Genomic DNA, 16,540 nt, shown 5'->3' with positions numbered 1-16,540 from the left:
AATTTTTACCCCTACGCTATCCAACGCTTTCCCTACTGTCGCACTCTCTGGAGTGTGAATAGTAATTTTTACCCTCCCGCTATCCAACGCTTTCCCTACTGTTGCACTTTCTGGAGTGGGAATAGTAATATTTTTCCTCCCGCTAACCAACGCTTTCCCTACTGTTGCACTCACTGGAGTGGGAATAGTTATTTTTACCCCTACGCTATCCAGCGCTTTCCCTACTGTTGCACTCACTGGAGTGGGAATAGTAATTTTTACCCCTACGCTATCCAACGCTTTCCTTACTGTTGCACTCTCTGGAGTGGGAATAGTAATTTTTACCTCTACGCTATCCAACGCCTTCCCTACTGTTGCACTCTTTGGAGTGGGAATAGTAATTTTTACCTCCCCGGTATCCAATGCTTTCCCTACTGTTGCACTCACTGGTGTTGGAATAGTAATTTTTAACCCTACGCTATCCAACGCTTTCCCTACTGTTGCACTTTCTGGAGTGGAAATAGTAATTTTTACCCTCCCGCTATCCAATGCTTTCCATACTGTTGCACTCACTGGAATGGTAAAAGTCATTTGTACCCCTACGCTATCCAACGCTTTCCCTACTGTTGCACTCACTGGAGTGGGAATAGTAATTTTTACCCCTACGCTATCCAACGCTTTCCCTACTGTTGCACTCTCTGGAGTGGGAATAGTAATTTTTACCCCTACGCTATTCAACGCTTTCCTTACTGTTGCACTCACTGGAGTGGGAATAGTAATTTTTACCCCTGCGCTATCCAACGCTTTCCCTACTGTTGCACTCACTGGAGTGGGAATAGTAATTTTTACACCTACACTATCCAACACTTTCCTTACTGTTGCACTCTCTGGAGTGGGAATAGTAATTTTTACCTCTACGCTATTCAACGCCTTCCCTACTGTTGCACTCTTTGGAGTGGGAATAGTAATTTTTTACCTCCCCGGTATCCAATGCTTTCCCTACTGTTGCACTCACTGGTGTTGGAATAGTAATTTTTAACCCTATGCTATCCAACGCTTTCCCTACTGTTGCACTTTCTGGAGTGGAAATAGTAATTTTTACCCTCCCGCTATCCAATGCTTTCCCTACTGTTGCACTCACTGGAATGGTAAAAGTCATTTGTACCCCTACGCTATCCAACGCTTTCCCTACTGTTGCACTCACTGGAGTGGGAATAGTAATTTTTACCCCTACGCTATCCAACGCTTTCCCTACTGTTGCACTCTCTGGAGTGGGAATAGTCATTTTTACCCCTACGCTATTCAACGCTTTCCTTACTGTTGCACTCACTGGAGTGGGAATAGTAATTTTTACCCCTACGCTATCCAACGCTTTCCCTACTGTTGCACTCACTGGAGTGGGAATAGTAATTTTTACCCCTACGCTATCCAACGCTTTCCTTACTGTTGCACTCTCTGGAGTGGGAATAGTAATTTTTACCTCTACGCTATCCAACGCCTTCCCTACTGTTGCACTCTTTGGAGTGGGAATAGTAATTTTTACCTCCCCCGTATCCAATGCTTTCCCTACTGTTGCACTCACTGGTGTTGGAATAGTAATTTTTAATCCTACGCTATCCAACGCTTTCCCTACTGTTGCACTTTCTGGAGTGGAAATAGTAATTTTTACCCTCCCGCTATCCAATGCTTTCCATACTGTTGCACTCACTGGAATGGTAAAAGTCATTTGTACCCCTACGCTATCCAACGCTTTCCCTACTGTTGCACTCACTGGAGTGTGAATAGTAATTTTTACCCCTACGCTATCCAACGCTTTCCCTACTGTTGCACTCTCTGGAGTGGGAATAGTAATTTTTACCCCTACGCTATTCAACGCTTTCCTTACTGTTGCACTCACTGGAGTGGGAATAGTAATTTTTACCCCTACGCTATCCAACGCTTTCCCTACTGTTGCACTCTCTGGAGTGGGAATAGTAATTTTTACCCCTACGCTATCCAACGCTTTCCCTACTGTTGCACTCACTGGAGTGGGAATAGTAATTTTTACCCCTACGCTATCCAACACTTGCCTTACTGTTGCACTCGCTGGAGTGGGAATAGTAATTTTTACCTCTACGCTATCCAACGCCTTCCCTACTGTTGCACTCTTTGGAGTGGGAATAGTAATTTTTCCCTCCCCGGTATCCAATGCTTTCCCTACTGTTGCACTCACTGGTGTTGGAATAGTAATTTGTACCCCTACGCTATCCAACGCTTTCCCTACTGTTGCACTCACTGGAGTGTGAATAGTAATTTTTACCCCTACGCTATCCAACGCTTTCCCTACTGTTGCACTCTCTGGAGTGGGAATAGTAATTTTTACCCCTACGCTATTCAACGCTTTCCTTACTGTTGCACTCACTGGAGTGGGAATAGTAATTTTTACCCCTACGCTATCCAACGCTTTCCCTACTGTTGCACTCTCTGGAGTGGGAATAGTAATTTTTACCCCTACGCTATCCAACGCTTTCCCTACTGTTGCACTCACTGGAGTGGGAATAGTAATTTTTACCCCTACGCTATCCAACGCTTGCCTTACTGTTGCACTCTCTGGAGTGGGAATAGTAATTTTTACCTCTACGCTATCCAACGCCTTCCCTACTGTTGCACTCTTTGGAGTGGGAATAGTAATTTTTCCCTCCCCGGTATCCAATGCTTTCCCTACTGTTGCACTCACTGGTGTTGGAATAGTAATTTTTACCCCTACGCTATCCAACGCTTTCCCTACTGTTGCACTTTCTGGAGTGGAAATAGTAATTTTTACCATCCCGCTATCCAATGCTTTCCCTACTGTTGCACTCACTGGAGTGGTAAAAGTCATTTTTACCCCTACGCTATCCAACGCTTTCCCTACTGTTGCACTCACTGGAGTGGGAATAGTAATTTTTACCCCTATGCTATCCAACGCTTTCCCTACTGTTGCACTCTCTGGAGTGGGAATAGTAATTTTTACCCCTACGCTATCCAACGCTTTCCTTACTGTTGCACTCACTGGAGTGGGAATAGTAATTTTTACCCCTACGCTATCCAACGCTTTCCCTACTGTTGCACTCTCTGGAGTGGGAATAGTAATATTTACCCTCCTGCTATCCAAATCTTTCCCTACGGTTGCACACACTGGAGTGGGAATAGTAATTTTTACTGCTACACTATCCAATGTTCTTTCTACTGTTGCAGTCACTGAAGTGGTAATAGTAAATTTAATCCTCTCGCTATCCTATGGTAAATATATTGTATATTTTTCATTAATACTATACAAGGCTTTTATGCTGAAACGCGTTGTGTAATAAACTGCTGAGATTACACCTCGGATTCTGTTGTCTGATTACCTGAGAGCGCAAACAAACTTTGGTTTTCTCTGGATATATATATATATATATATATATATATATATATATATATATATATATATATATATATATATATATATATACGTATATATATATATATATATACGTATATATATATATATATATGTATTAAAACATTTTTATTTGTATTTATAATAATTATTTAATAATTTTAATGGTATTTAAGTATTTTAAGTATGTTTAAGGTAGTTATATTTATTATTTCATTAATTTTAAATTACTTTTAACTATTTAAAAAATTCGATATTTTGACTATCTATATTTTTTACAACAACATTTTCGATTCGATTTTTTGTACTTACCTGTTTGGAGATAGGAAGTCGATATTTTGGCATTCTATATTCTTTACTCGATATTTTTGTAGTTCTATATTTTTGCCATCGATATTGTTTCAGTGATACGGTGATAGCTGTGATGGTGCCATGCATGCCATTGCCTCCTCTTACCTCAAGCAAATTAGGATGAAGAAGGGCTAGGAAAGCAGCAATACTCCCTTTATTTAAATATCTACATTTAAAGAAAAGCATTGCTTATTTTCACCTTCCTAATCCAGAAGCACTGGTCATATTTGGTGACCTCCCTACTACCTTGCACAAGAGCAGGGGGTATATTTTTTCCCCCGCCTTGTCCAAAGGCTGGAGAAGGCCCAACTCCACCTTATCCCTGCTGTGGCTGAGAGAGGTTGAGTATATTTTTCAGTACCCAACCAACCACGACAAGAACATTGTATGACCCCTGCCTTGTTCAGGGGTAAAGAGTAAGCAGGTATACTTGTGTACCTCCACTTGTGCCCATGGGTGGGAAGGAGTTTGTATCCTTTACCCCCACCATTCTAGTCCAAGGGTGGAAAATGTAATTTTTTCCCAACAACACCCCCTTGCCAGGGGAGGGGTACTTTAAAAAAATGAAAAAGGGTAGGTAGCTCCCAGCTGCTGCAGTGCAGTTACAGAATTGCAAAGAAAGTACAGACACATTTCATCAGGCCCCATTCTCTGTGGCTTGGCAAATGATGTGGGCCACAGACGACTGGGAGTGCAGAGCTTTCCTGGCATTCTGTTTGGTGTTCTAAATGGGGGCGGTGCAGTTCCCTATTCTCTATGGTCCACAGTACCTGGCAGGGCACAGCCATCTGAATCAGTTGTCAGCTGCCCAGGTATGCTTTTGCATTTGTTATTTTTGGTTTTACAATTCCTCCCTTGCCCTTGGGCAAGGCAAAGAGGAGGGATGCTTTAGCTGACACACCATCGCACCCTAGAGCATGGTAGAAAGAAAGAAAATACCCTTCTCCCCTTGGGCATGATGGAGGCAGACAATAGGGTGCAATTGTTATCTTTCTTTGCTGTAGGAAGAGGAGGATGCAGAGCACATTTTCCTCCCAGTCCTGTCATTACTGAGATGATCTGTTGAAAAAGGGGGCACAAACTTGAAAACACCTCTCCCTTGGAAAGAGAGAGACAGTAAAGCTATCATCTGCTGCTGCCATTTTTTGTATAAATTCCCTTGGTGAGGTCACAGAAGGCCCTTGTTGCAGTAAAGCAAGGTCTATTCACACACGTCATATCACACTGACTTACCCTTATGAAGGCGCATAGAAATAAAGTCCCTAAGGCCCACATGCAGCAAAGAAAAAACTGGTCGCAAACGGGCAGATTCTCAGAATCTGCCCCTTTGTGACAGGTATTTTTGCATTTGGGATACATCATCCCGATTGCAAAAATCGCAATTTAAGTAATCTCTAAATTGTGATTACTTAAATTGCCATTGCATTTGAGGAATTGCAAATTGACATTCCTTAAATGCAATGCATTAAAGTAAAAAAACTAGCAATTTCGCTACTAGGGGAGCAAATTACCATGAAGTTGAACTTCATGGTAATTAGCAAAAACTTACATGCATTTTTCAAAGTTCCATTTTACACACACATGCCCTTGGGGCATGTGTGTGTGCAAGATGTACTCATATGCAGATTTCATGGGTGGAACAAGGTGGCATTTTGACACCCTGGCACCCTTGAAATTGCATTCTCAATTTGCGATTCTCTAATTGAGAATCGCAAATTGAGAATGTCTTCCCATTCATTCTTATGGGCCTCTAGGCCCATAGAAATGAATGGTGAGGTATTCCTTAATTCTGACTCACAATTTGCGAGTCGCAATTAAGGAATGTTTAGAAATCGATATTGTTTTTAGCAATTTCTACATGCATAGCCTTATGCTATACCTTATTAGCGAATCCTTATTTTTCGTTAATAAGGAATCGCAAATTGCATTGTTGATGCATGTGCCAGTAAGTTTATGTCCACATGATGCAACCAATTAGGATTGTATGCCTAACTTTTTGGATGACATTTAACAGTTGCTAAGTAGAGATTTATGCAGTTTGAATACGCTAATAACATGATTAGGCTTTCCTGTTTTCAGTTTTATTTTTTTGTAAATTCTGCTGGGGTTTTTTCAGTGTTTTAAAGTGAATTCAATACCTTAAAAAACAGTTGTCACACATTTTCATGCCATTAAAAACAACTGAAACTGTGTTTTTCCGGTGTTTATGGAACGTTTTGCTTTTATTATTGCTTGTTTTCCACACTGATAGTACATGGTATATAGACAGTGTATGTACAGTGTATATGAGGTCAAAATTAATTTTTTACAAATCAAACGTACTGTAGTACACCATACAATACTTCTTTGGTGACTCTTTGGTCATGCACGCTCGTACTTTCCTTCCCATATAAACTTTTATCTGTGAAAAGACCCTCTCAACATTGATACTTGAGACGGGCAACTGAAAAACAGCCAGTACACATTTGCTAACTCTGGCCACTGAGAGCTTTCTATGCCAATACCGGAGCACATGAAGATTATGATTCTCTGGGACAGGTTCTGCAACAAATGTGTCGAACTGGGTGCAAGTGGTGAAAAATAAGGCAGCACTTTTGAAAGTCCAAAGAAAATTCAACTTTCTGAAAAGACTCCTAAAAATAAGAACTTTTTGAAAGAGTCTTATGAAACCAGCCATTTTACCCATCAGTGAAAGAATCAAATGTAGCCAAAATATCAAATACGATTTTGATATTTCCTGTTTCTCTACAATTTATAAAATAATTAAACACAACCTAAAACGTGCTTCTAAACCCTGCATCTTTAGATCAAAGACTTCAAAACTGAAAAAAGTGAAAGAAAGAAGTAACAATGTTTTAGTGACATCCCTGAACAACAAAACTAGGCCTGTGCAGTGAATTCTGCTCCATTTGCTGAGTTTTCTGCACTCCACGGAGCTCGCAGTGTGCAGAAAACTCTGCTCCACGTAGTGCAGCGAAGTTGATTCCCTGCTCGCGTTCGCGAGCGGTAAGTTGGCGAGCGCAAGCTGCCACTTGGGTAGAATTTCTACTCAAGCGGCAGGAAGATCAGTGCAAATGGCAGTTTGCACTGCACTCCACCACTTGGGGAACTCTGCAGAGTTTTTTGTCATTTCGCGGAGTTCCGCGTAGCAAAACTCCATGAACTACGCCAAGGCCTGAACAAAACTCAACCAGAATAATGTTAGCCCAGTCCTTCTTCCTGCTACCTTGTATAACAAAGTTACATTGTATTGGCCATTTCAGGAAGAAATGAAAATTACTCTTTCAAACTCTTTTTCCCTCATTTGAATGGCATTTAGTTTGGGGTTGTGCAGGTGTTTGTTTAGTGTTTACACTGGTGAGGGCTTTATCCCTCTCTGTTGAGTTTTACCCGTTATTATATGCTTAAACCTAAAACAGGACAGCCTAAACATGATAATTGTATTAGATTAACAGTATACGGTGATTTATGTGTTATGTAAAATTACATATCAGTTTTTAGGCTCACTACTTATAACAGGCGCATACTTCTCATCTGATATTTGGACCACATATCGGTGAAGAGCTGTCATAAGGACTATTTTTCGTGATGACATGTTCACTTTGTTATAATCAAGACACAGGGGCTAGAGTTTTAGAGGTGGTACTCCATTGCAACTGTGATGGTGTCTGCCAAACTCATGATCTGCCATCTGATTTAGAGGTAGGCAGACAGTATGTTGATGATGAAGCCTACCTTGTCTTTGTCGCTAATGTACTCGGTTGGCCATTCATCCAGAGTGGGCAATCAAATGACTAATTTTGCCGTCCATCACCTGGCAGTGGGGAGGAGACAGTAAAAATAATAATAATAATAATGATCTCCAGGCCATGGGAGAAAAACGTCTCTGGTGGTGGAGTAATTCGTTTTTCATTTTTCAGAAACAAACTCCCACTGTGTAAAATCTTTACGGTTGGATGTCCTCTTGGAGGGATCCATATTTTTCCAACTCTAGTCGAAATGGCCATGAGGTCGGTTCCTGCTAATGCCAAGAGATATCTTTGCGGCCAGCGGACATCTCCAGAATTGGGCAACAAGACGTCTGGCAGGGTGACGGAGTGCTCTACTCTGTCCTCCAAACTTAAAATCAGACCCATACTCCGCTAAAACTAGTCTTGTGGGTGTCAATATGTGTGGATAACATGCAACACAAATATCCAGGAAAATTAGGGTCTGCATTACTGTGAGATATTGGGTTATTAGTTGAGGAGGAAAACAAACAACTCAAGAAATAAGCACAATCCTTGTCAGAGTCATTAAAGTCACTAAAGTAACCTGAGCTCAGCCTCCTGGTAGCTTTGGCACAGAGTAGACAGGCTTAACTTACAGGCAATGCATGCAATATTTATACAGTACTAAACCAGTAGTAAAGTCAAAATGAAAAACAATAAAAACCCCAAACATTATTATAGACATAGAGTAAAATTAATTGAACAAAATACACTAAAATGACAAAAATCGGTAAGGGGTACCGCAGATATGAATTTTTAGAGATTTAAGTAGACATAGCAACAAGAAGCACAAAGTGCCAATGATAGTCAATGGTAGCAGTAGAACAGGACAAAGGAGATATGTGATGCTGACCATGATAGAGCACAAATCAGCTGCACTAACTAGGTTTGTCCAGGTCACAGACTTTACCTTTTGACCATGGTCCTTTATGTCCCAGCCCACCACAGAAGTATACTTCTAAATCTCCCAAGGAATGGAGGGGAGGCATTTAGAGACTCAGGGTATCTGGCAGAGATCAACAGGATGGTCCAGGTCCAGTTGCCACTGGTAGACTAGCAGTTGTAGCAAAAGATATCTTGTCATTTCCCTTTAGCTTTAACAGAAGATCAGCCTTTTTACCTTTCAAGTCTATGTATTTGTCCTAAGAACAAGAGTTTGAGCAGGTCCATTCTTTTAGGCTTTTCTCATGTCTCAGACAGTAAGGTGAGTCCTCTTCTGATCTTCCACATGTCTAGGAGAGTTCTGAAGCAGGTGCCTGGAGATGACACAAACTAGTGGGTGGGAATGGCCTGTGTGGACAACCTAATCAATAGAGTAAAGGTTCCAGGTCCTAATCCTGCTTACTTTGTTCAGTTTGAAGATGGCCATAGACTTCAACTACAGTAAACCTGGGTTCCAAGGACTTGGGAGTAAGGGTAGTGTACTGTGGTAATCCGAGTGTCCATCGACGTCTAACACAAAAATCAAGTTTCCGGCAGTCACTGTACCCCAACAAACACAGAGACAGGATTCTAGTGAGACAAGGCTGAGGTTTCAGCAACCAGACAAACTGTTTTGGCATTCTGTTTTCCTCCTTTGAAGTGTGCCCTCAATTTCATCTGAAAAGATCCAGCAGGATCTGAAACTGTGAAGTCAACAAGAGACCTGTATGATGGAGACCAGTTTGGCAGGCGGTACAGAAGAAGGGTGCAGGAGTTAGCTACATCTGCCTGTGAGGAGGTAGGCCTCTTTTAAGTTATTTAAAATAAATATGTACATATTTTAGGGATATAAATTTCCTAATTGCTTTTTTCTGCGAATCTCAATCACAATCCCTAATGTATGAAACTCTTTTTGCTTCATTTAGCAATTCCTAGTGGGTTGCAAATCTCATGCATATTAATGGAGTAGGTCACAAATTAAGACCCATTAGGACTAGCAGCCATCAAAGGGGTGCTGGCTTGCTGGGGTCAGCAGACCACTAGGGCTCTGACTTCTTTTTAATAGAGCATTTTTTTAAATGCAACCCGTTTTCTATAAAGGAAAACGGATTGCGTTTAAAAGAAAAATTAACCTTTGAAGTTTCATTTTTTAAGCATAGGCAGTGGTCAGTGGGACCATTGCTTGCTTTTAAAAATGTTTTATTGTACATTTTCAAAGGGGAAGAGATCCCTTGGGGACCCCTTCTCATTTGTGAATGGTTGTTACTGCCTTTTAGTGGTGAGTAAAAAGTGAATGTTTTGCAACTGTAATTTTTTCTCAAAACATTCATACATAGCACTACAATTCCGTATACAGAATCGCTAAACCAATTTGCCATTTGATAGCAAGTTACAGAATCGTATTTTGGCATTTGTACATTTGTAAAAGCATTTTTTGCATTTGGAAACTGCCTGATTGGGTCATTTCCGACCGCAAAGATAGTTTGTACATATGGCCAAAGTCCTTGGACCTAGACCACAGACTATCCTTTTTATTTTTTATTGAAATCCATCAAGAAAGTTTTATAAATTCATCCGTACAATTAATTCAAAATGTCAAATAATAAAACCGTTCAACACCACAAACAAAGTCTAGTACAGTACCGAAATCAAGATGACCTAGGAAAAACACCATCCCCTTCTCCCAAGGCCTTTTTTCCCTGTCTTGGTTGGAAGTTCGCACCTCATTCATGCCCACTTACATGCTAATTGCTGGTTGGCAGAAGGGAGAGTGCAAAATGCAGGTTTAGCTTCCAGGGATTTCACACAGGACAAAGGTAACTTTCTAAAAGTCATCTTTTCAAAATATGTATTACATATCTGACTTTACTTGTGAATTGTTCTTGTATAAATTTTTCAAAAACTCCGAAAAATAAATTTGCATCTGTTTCTTAGGGGGAGGTAACATATATTAAACTTAATATTGTATCCCAATGCCTATGTAACTGCCAACCGTGCTACACTTGAAATAGTGTTGAGGGCATTTTCACTGTAAGGACATATCTAACATTAAACTTTTAAATGTTCTACTTTTAAATTCTATGCACCCTAGCCTAGGGGCAATAAGGAATACATAGGGGTGACTTATACATATTTAAAAGGAAGGCTTAGGACTGTCAAAACTGGTTATTTTAACAGGCCAAATTTGCTGTGGTGCTGCTGCAGCTCTTTCAGCTGGTAATGGAGGACTGGATGAGTATGAGCAAGACATACATTTTTGTGCCAGCTGGCTACCTTCCCTCCCATACATCTAAGAGAAATATTGGAGACTCTCTGCCAGATCTGCTGCATCTCCTCTAGAACGAAATGGGGATCATTTGTCAGCAGCACAATAGAGGTGGATTCCTGTACCGTTGAAGGTGGCTTAGGAATTGTCATTTATGGTCTTCCAGTATATAACTTCCAGTTTTAAACGGCTGGCAGAGAGCGCCACTCCAGCTACTACATCTCCTTGCCTTAGGCTTAAAAACATGAAAAATAGGGAGGGTGACGAAAGAACATACCCAGAGTGATGAGTGGTGCCATTGGAAAACACTGTTTTCATGAGAATTGTATTCCAAAGGCATGTTGGTGTATATGTATGCAAATGAAGTGTATTTCTCTGAACACGCATAATGGGGGTTATATCCATACTATAATATAATAAAGAGAGAGACCAAACCTTTGAGGCGGGTAAGCTCCCGAACGACAGCGCCAACCGGAGCACCACATGCAGCGTTGGAAAGGTGAGGCAAAGCAGATGAACATAGGCTATACACCGGCGCAACATATACGTTGGAGGGGACAAAGCACGTTGTGTGACAAAGTAGTCCGTTGGAATTAGCACTGGCTCTGAGGTGGGCTTGTGTGTACATTTGGAGCATGTGAATTGCGTTCTATCGCGGCAGCTGAGTACGCCCTCGGGTGACGTTTGGAGCGTGTGAACAGCGTTTTATTGCGGTGGCTGAGTACGCCGTCGGGTGACATAGACGCGGCGTGTGGCGTCTCAGTGCATCACGCCGTGTTGTGGATGCAGAGCCAGGGCACGATGTGCACGGCAGGACGGCAAGAGGCACATATCGCTGGGGCAGACTGTGAGGCCAGAACTTCAGAGCAGGTACACACGAGTCGGCGCCTGCACATATCGCTGGGGTGCATTCTGATTGCAGACAGGACGGCAAGAGGCACATATCGCTGGGGCGCATTCTAATTGCACACATGTCTACCATACCCAGACAATGTCAGGACAGGCCGCTAGTTGTGTATAAAGATGGAACATTTTTAGAATGTGGCTTTTGGGGGTTTCATTGTTAGGATATGTTTATTTAGTATAGGAGAGGGACATATTACTTCCATGTGTGCTGGTTGTGTTTGTACCTGTGTGGGTGTGTTTTTTTGTGAAATGTGATGTGTAAAAGAGAAGAGTCATGTGTGATTTTATAATTCATTACTAATATTCACATGAGCAATGTTCTAAATTGCAATGTTCTAAGTTTTGGCAATGTGCTTTGTAAGTCCTTGGTTTGGTTGTTTGCAATGCGATTTTTTTTTTGAAATCCGTACTTTTTTTATCTTTGCCTTTCTGATGTTAGTGTTTTTTCCTGGCTTAACAAATTTCTTCATAACTCCAACGCAGAACTTTTGAATGGCCATGTGTGGTGTGTGACCGATTACATCTAGCTTGCACATTTGGAAATGTGTTTTTCTATTTGCTTGACCCTCCCTGTCTCCTCTTTTGTTTTACCTTTACTCCTCCCCCTTTGTAGTGATAGTCTCCAATTTCCACATCTCCATTTACACTTAAATTATAGATCTATGTATGCATACCTCTTCTCACTTGTAGTGATGATATCCGCACATTGTTTATAAATGTGTTATTTGCTTTTTTGACTGTGTGAAGTAGAACTACACGGCTTTTACTGTTATGAATTGTGCACCTTGAGACTTCTCCCTTGCTACAACTTTATCTAGAGGGAGTTTTGAGTTAAAGTTGTCTGATTATTTGCACAGAATTCCATGATAAGCATGAATAGGTACAAGGACTTTATTACATATTTAATGTAGTTCATGCTTCATATATTCATCTGTTTCGTTACCCAGAGAAACATAACAATCAATCGATATACATTACATAACCAAAGCACATTTAGTGGATAACTTCCGCACTTAAGTGGTCAATCAAATTGCCATTGTGTATTTTGTTTTATATAGTGCTAACTCCATCTAAACAGCCATTGTGGCGCAGTGCATGTGTTAATAGTGGAAAAGAGAAGCATGCCTTGACTGTGGTAGCTTAGCAGATACATTTTGGCATATATGCAGACATTTTCACAATATTTACAGAGATAAAAAGGTGGAATCCAATACAACATGCATCTAAACAGATTAGAGATACATCAGCATAAAACCCAAGGCGAGTATGCTAAATTTGGCACAAGCACATCAGTTTCAAAATGCAACAACTAAAATAACATGATAACATAATATCAGGTAACAAAAATAGCACTTGATACTAGGAGAAAACAGGGAATCAAGGAGTAGGTAGATGGGGAAGGAAATTCATATAACTTTATTACTTGAGTGTCAAAATAGGTGACAGCTGATCGTGGAGAGAGGGGGCAGGAACATGTTACTATCCTTCGTAAGGATGCTTGATTTTATAGGCTTAAGGTTTTGAATCAGTGTTCCCCTTTGGAAGGCAAAGGCCGTTAGCTGGTCCTGCCATACAGCTGCTATGCCACAGTTTCCTGTTCATTATTTGAGACAATAAATAATGACTCTGACTGAATGCAACTTAATCCAAAAACTCAGGGCCTGATTCACAAACTGCACTTTTTAGTAGGTTTTATACCCTACAAGAGTAAGCCCTACTACTACAACGAAAACTTACCAGAAAGTGCTATTCACAAACTGCACTTTTGTAATACTTAGGGGCAGATTTATGTTAACTGGCGCATCCCGAGGGATGCGCCAGTTAACATGCGCCACGGTGCGCCACAGCTGCGCCACCCATGGTGCGCCGCATTTATGATGCGGCGCACCATGGGGCAAAAACGGCACAGATGCGTCACGCATCTGTGCCGTAAAAGTGACTCATTGCTGGAGTTGTGTCGCAAGCGCGACGCAGCTCCAGCAAGGCTCGGGGGTGCCCTATCTGACCAATGCTGCGTCAAGCCTTACGCCTGCTTCAAGCAGGCGCAGGGTTTTGATGCAGCATTGGGCTAAAAGTGACTGAGTGAAATCTTATAGATTTCACTCAGCCACTTTTGCGAGGCGCACCTGCCCCGGAACGCCCACCCTGCGCCGGAACGCCCACCAGCGGCGCAGGGCTTTACAACGTGACGCATCTGCCTAGATGCGTCACGTTGTAAATCGGTCGTAAGGATGCGCCACGTTTACGCCACAGTTGCGTGACGCAAACGTGGCGCATACACAACATAAATCTGCCCCTTACTCTTTTGTAGTAAGTCTCTAATTCCATTAATTTGTATGGGAGTGTGTTGCTGTATCAGTGGCTGGCCTTGTGTAAACCTGTACTTACTACAACAGTCTAAATAAGAAAGAAAGTGTAAGGTATGAGAGGTTACTACAAAGGTGCAGTTTGTGAATATCAAAAAAGAGTAAACTTACTCTAAAGTGTAAACTTAATCAAAACGTACCTTTGTGAATCAGGCCCTCAGTGTTCAAACTGTGCATGCAATAAAGTTTCAAAGATTGAAATTATATATAATTGCAGACAACTCATATCAGCTTGTTGGAAGACAAGTATCTGCAGATTGTCCAAACGATTGATTAATTAAAAGTCACACTTGAACCCGTACAATTAGACTTTACCTAGCATAGCCTGGAGCTGCTGGTCCACCATGTGAATGAAGTCACAACTGATCTCAAACCCCAAAGCAAACATCATCAAACAGAGCTACATTCTAGAATTGCACAATGCTTATTGCTAGTGATGACCCATGCCATAAAGTTAAAAAACATAACATTTTTAAAGTCTCCTCTGTTTGGCCTCCTTAAGAGAACCAGCACAGCTATGAAAAAAAACGGTATTATGTAGCCGATCTAAACATAATTAAAACATAATTTCAGAAGCCTGTATATTACTGTTTCCCATTATAATGGTTAAACTGCATTATCTTCCTTAAGTCTTGATGATGACTCCAGCCATTTTACCAACAGTTACAGTTCCCACTAAACTTGCTCTTCCCTTACACATCCAATTAATAAAAAGAAAGCAGGTTAACGCAAAATCTTGCTGCACGTGAGTGTCACTGAAGATAGATTGTACTTGAGAAATGTTTCCAAATATAGGGAGATGATATACTCACATTTTTGACGTGATGGCACTCTCACTCCCACGAGGAACAGAACAGTAGAAAGAAAAGTGCATCCTGTGATGGTCAAGAGCACTGAACGCTGCGAGCTGTTCATTGCAATCCAAAGTGCCAAAGCACCCCTCGAACCCTATTTTAATATCAGGGAGACAGGGTTAAAGCAGACCAATGAGATGTAATACTAGTTGATAAAAAGAAAGAGTATACTCTGCCGGGTGTCTTTAAAACAAAATAATTGACTTTTAAGCTGTTGGTTTTGGAAATACCGTATGTAAACAATGAGCAGGCCCTTTTACCGGCCTCATGTCCAGGTTATAATTATAATCTGATGCATGAGTTAAATGCAATGATAATTATACCACTACAGTGAAAATACACAGAGTGTACCAGTGAACATACTTTAAAATGGTTTGGATTCCAGAATGAACATTTATTTATTTATTTCAAGTTGCATCAAGCACATACCAGACGGTAAAACAGAACACGAGTTTCACGAGAAAAGAGAAATATGCAATCATGTAAACATAAAACACAGATTGCAAAAAATATTAAGCTATATAACAGTGTATAACATATATACAAAAGTAAACCCTTATCCTCTGCCAGTAGTAAAAATCATAGTGAGAACGTAACGTAAGAGAATGTATTTACTTAAAAGGCGCTAAGCCCTGATGGATAGTTTTGCTGTTAGATGTCTATGATTATTAGCGGTATCCAGTCTCCGGAGTGATACCTTCCTAGTCACATGGCCAATCTTGTTAGATGTGTGGAAACTGAGGGATAGCCTTACTGTCATCCCTGAGCCTATAGGGTACCTTCAAACTAATGGGTCCCTCTTTACCAGAGGCATTAGACACAATCCGCCATTGAGGATCTTGGGGAAAGCCACTGGATCTATAAGATCCCTTCCACATTCTATCATGTTCCCTCGCGTCAGGCCCGGCTCCAGGAATTTGTATTTGGGTGGGCCAATGGTGCATTCGGGTAGGCCACGGCGGCAGTCGCTGCTGGCATGACTCGCAGGGGAAGGGAGAGGGGGTAGGGGGTTCACGTGGGGTGGGGTCACGCGGGGGGTTAATTTAATAATAATAATTTTTAAAAAATGTAGCTTACCTTTCCGCCCGCCAGGTCCCAAGTCTTCTTGGCTCCTGCACTCCTGCTTCTGGCAGTAACAGGATGCAGGCAGCCAGGCTCCCTCCCCAAAGCCAATCACAATGCTACACGCAGTGTTGTGATTGGTCGTGATGCCGCCCAGCAAGGGGCTTATTTGGAGGCCATGGTCTCCATGCAAGCTGCATAGCAGCCTGCATGGAGAAGGGCAGAGTGGGCATTACCAGTTTGGGCGGCCCCAGAGGGCTGACCAAACAGTCTTTGTGCACTCAAGACCTGACTGCTAATTAAATGAACAAAAAACAGAAAGGGCATGACAGGGCCGGCTTTAGCACTAGTGCAAAAGTCTTGTTTTGCACCATACCAATTACCTCTTTCTCTGTAGATACCATTACTACCACCCTCCAACAGTGCCCTTCATCTCACTATAGCCCCTCTCTCATATGCATTTCATTTGTTGTTTAGCGCTACTCATATCACTGTAGGGTGTCACAGTACTTTACATCATGCACACATTATTCAGAGATACTGAATCATACAAGTAGGTAAATCACTCTATAGGGAATGTCACATAAGCCAATGAGGATTATAAGAAGTAGGACTCACGTCATCCATACTGGTGGGCAGTATATTTTAAGAAGGTGTGGTCTGGA

General features: G+C 41.4%; 1 protein-coding gene across 1 annotated transcript in view; it reads right to left on the bottom strand.

Moving 5' to 3' along the window:
- LOC147692627 (galactosylgalactosylxylosylprotein 3-beta-glucuronosyltransferase 1-like) overlaps positions 1 to 14,903 on the bottom strand; it is a 392,918-nt gene extending 378,015 nt beyond the window's left edge. Inside the window, exon 1 of the mRNA XM_086936807.1 lies at positions 14,772 to 14,903. Coding sequence (XP_086792933.1) covers positions 14,772 to 14,874 — 103 coding nt within the window. The 5' untranslated portion in view covers positions 14,875 to 14,903. The remainder of the gene's footprint in view (positions 1 to 14,771) is intronic.
- Between the last annotated feature and the right edge of the window lie 1,637 nt (positions 14,904 to 16,540).

This window comes from Lissotriton vulgaris, chromosome 9, assembly GCF_964263255.1.
Source record: "Lissotriton vulgaris chromosome 9, aLisVul1.2, whole genome shotgun sequence".
NCBI lineage: Eukaryota > Metazoa > Chordata > Amphibia > Caudata > Salamandridae > Lissotriton > Lissotriton vulgaris.
Note: the sequence above shows the minus strand (reverse complement) of the source record. Positions and strands in the feature narration are given on the sequence as shown.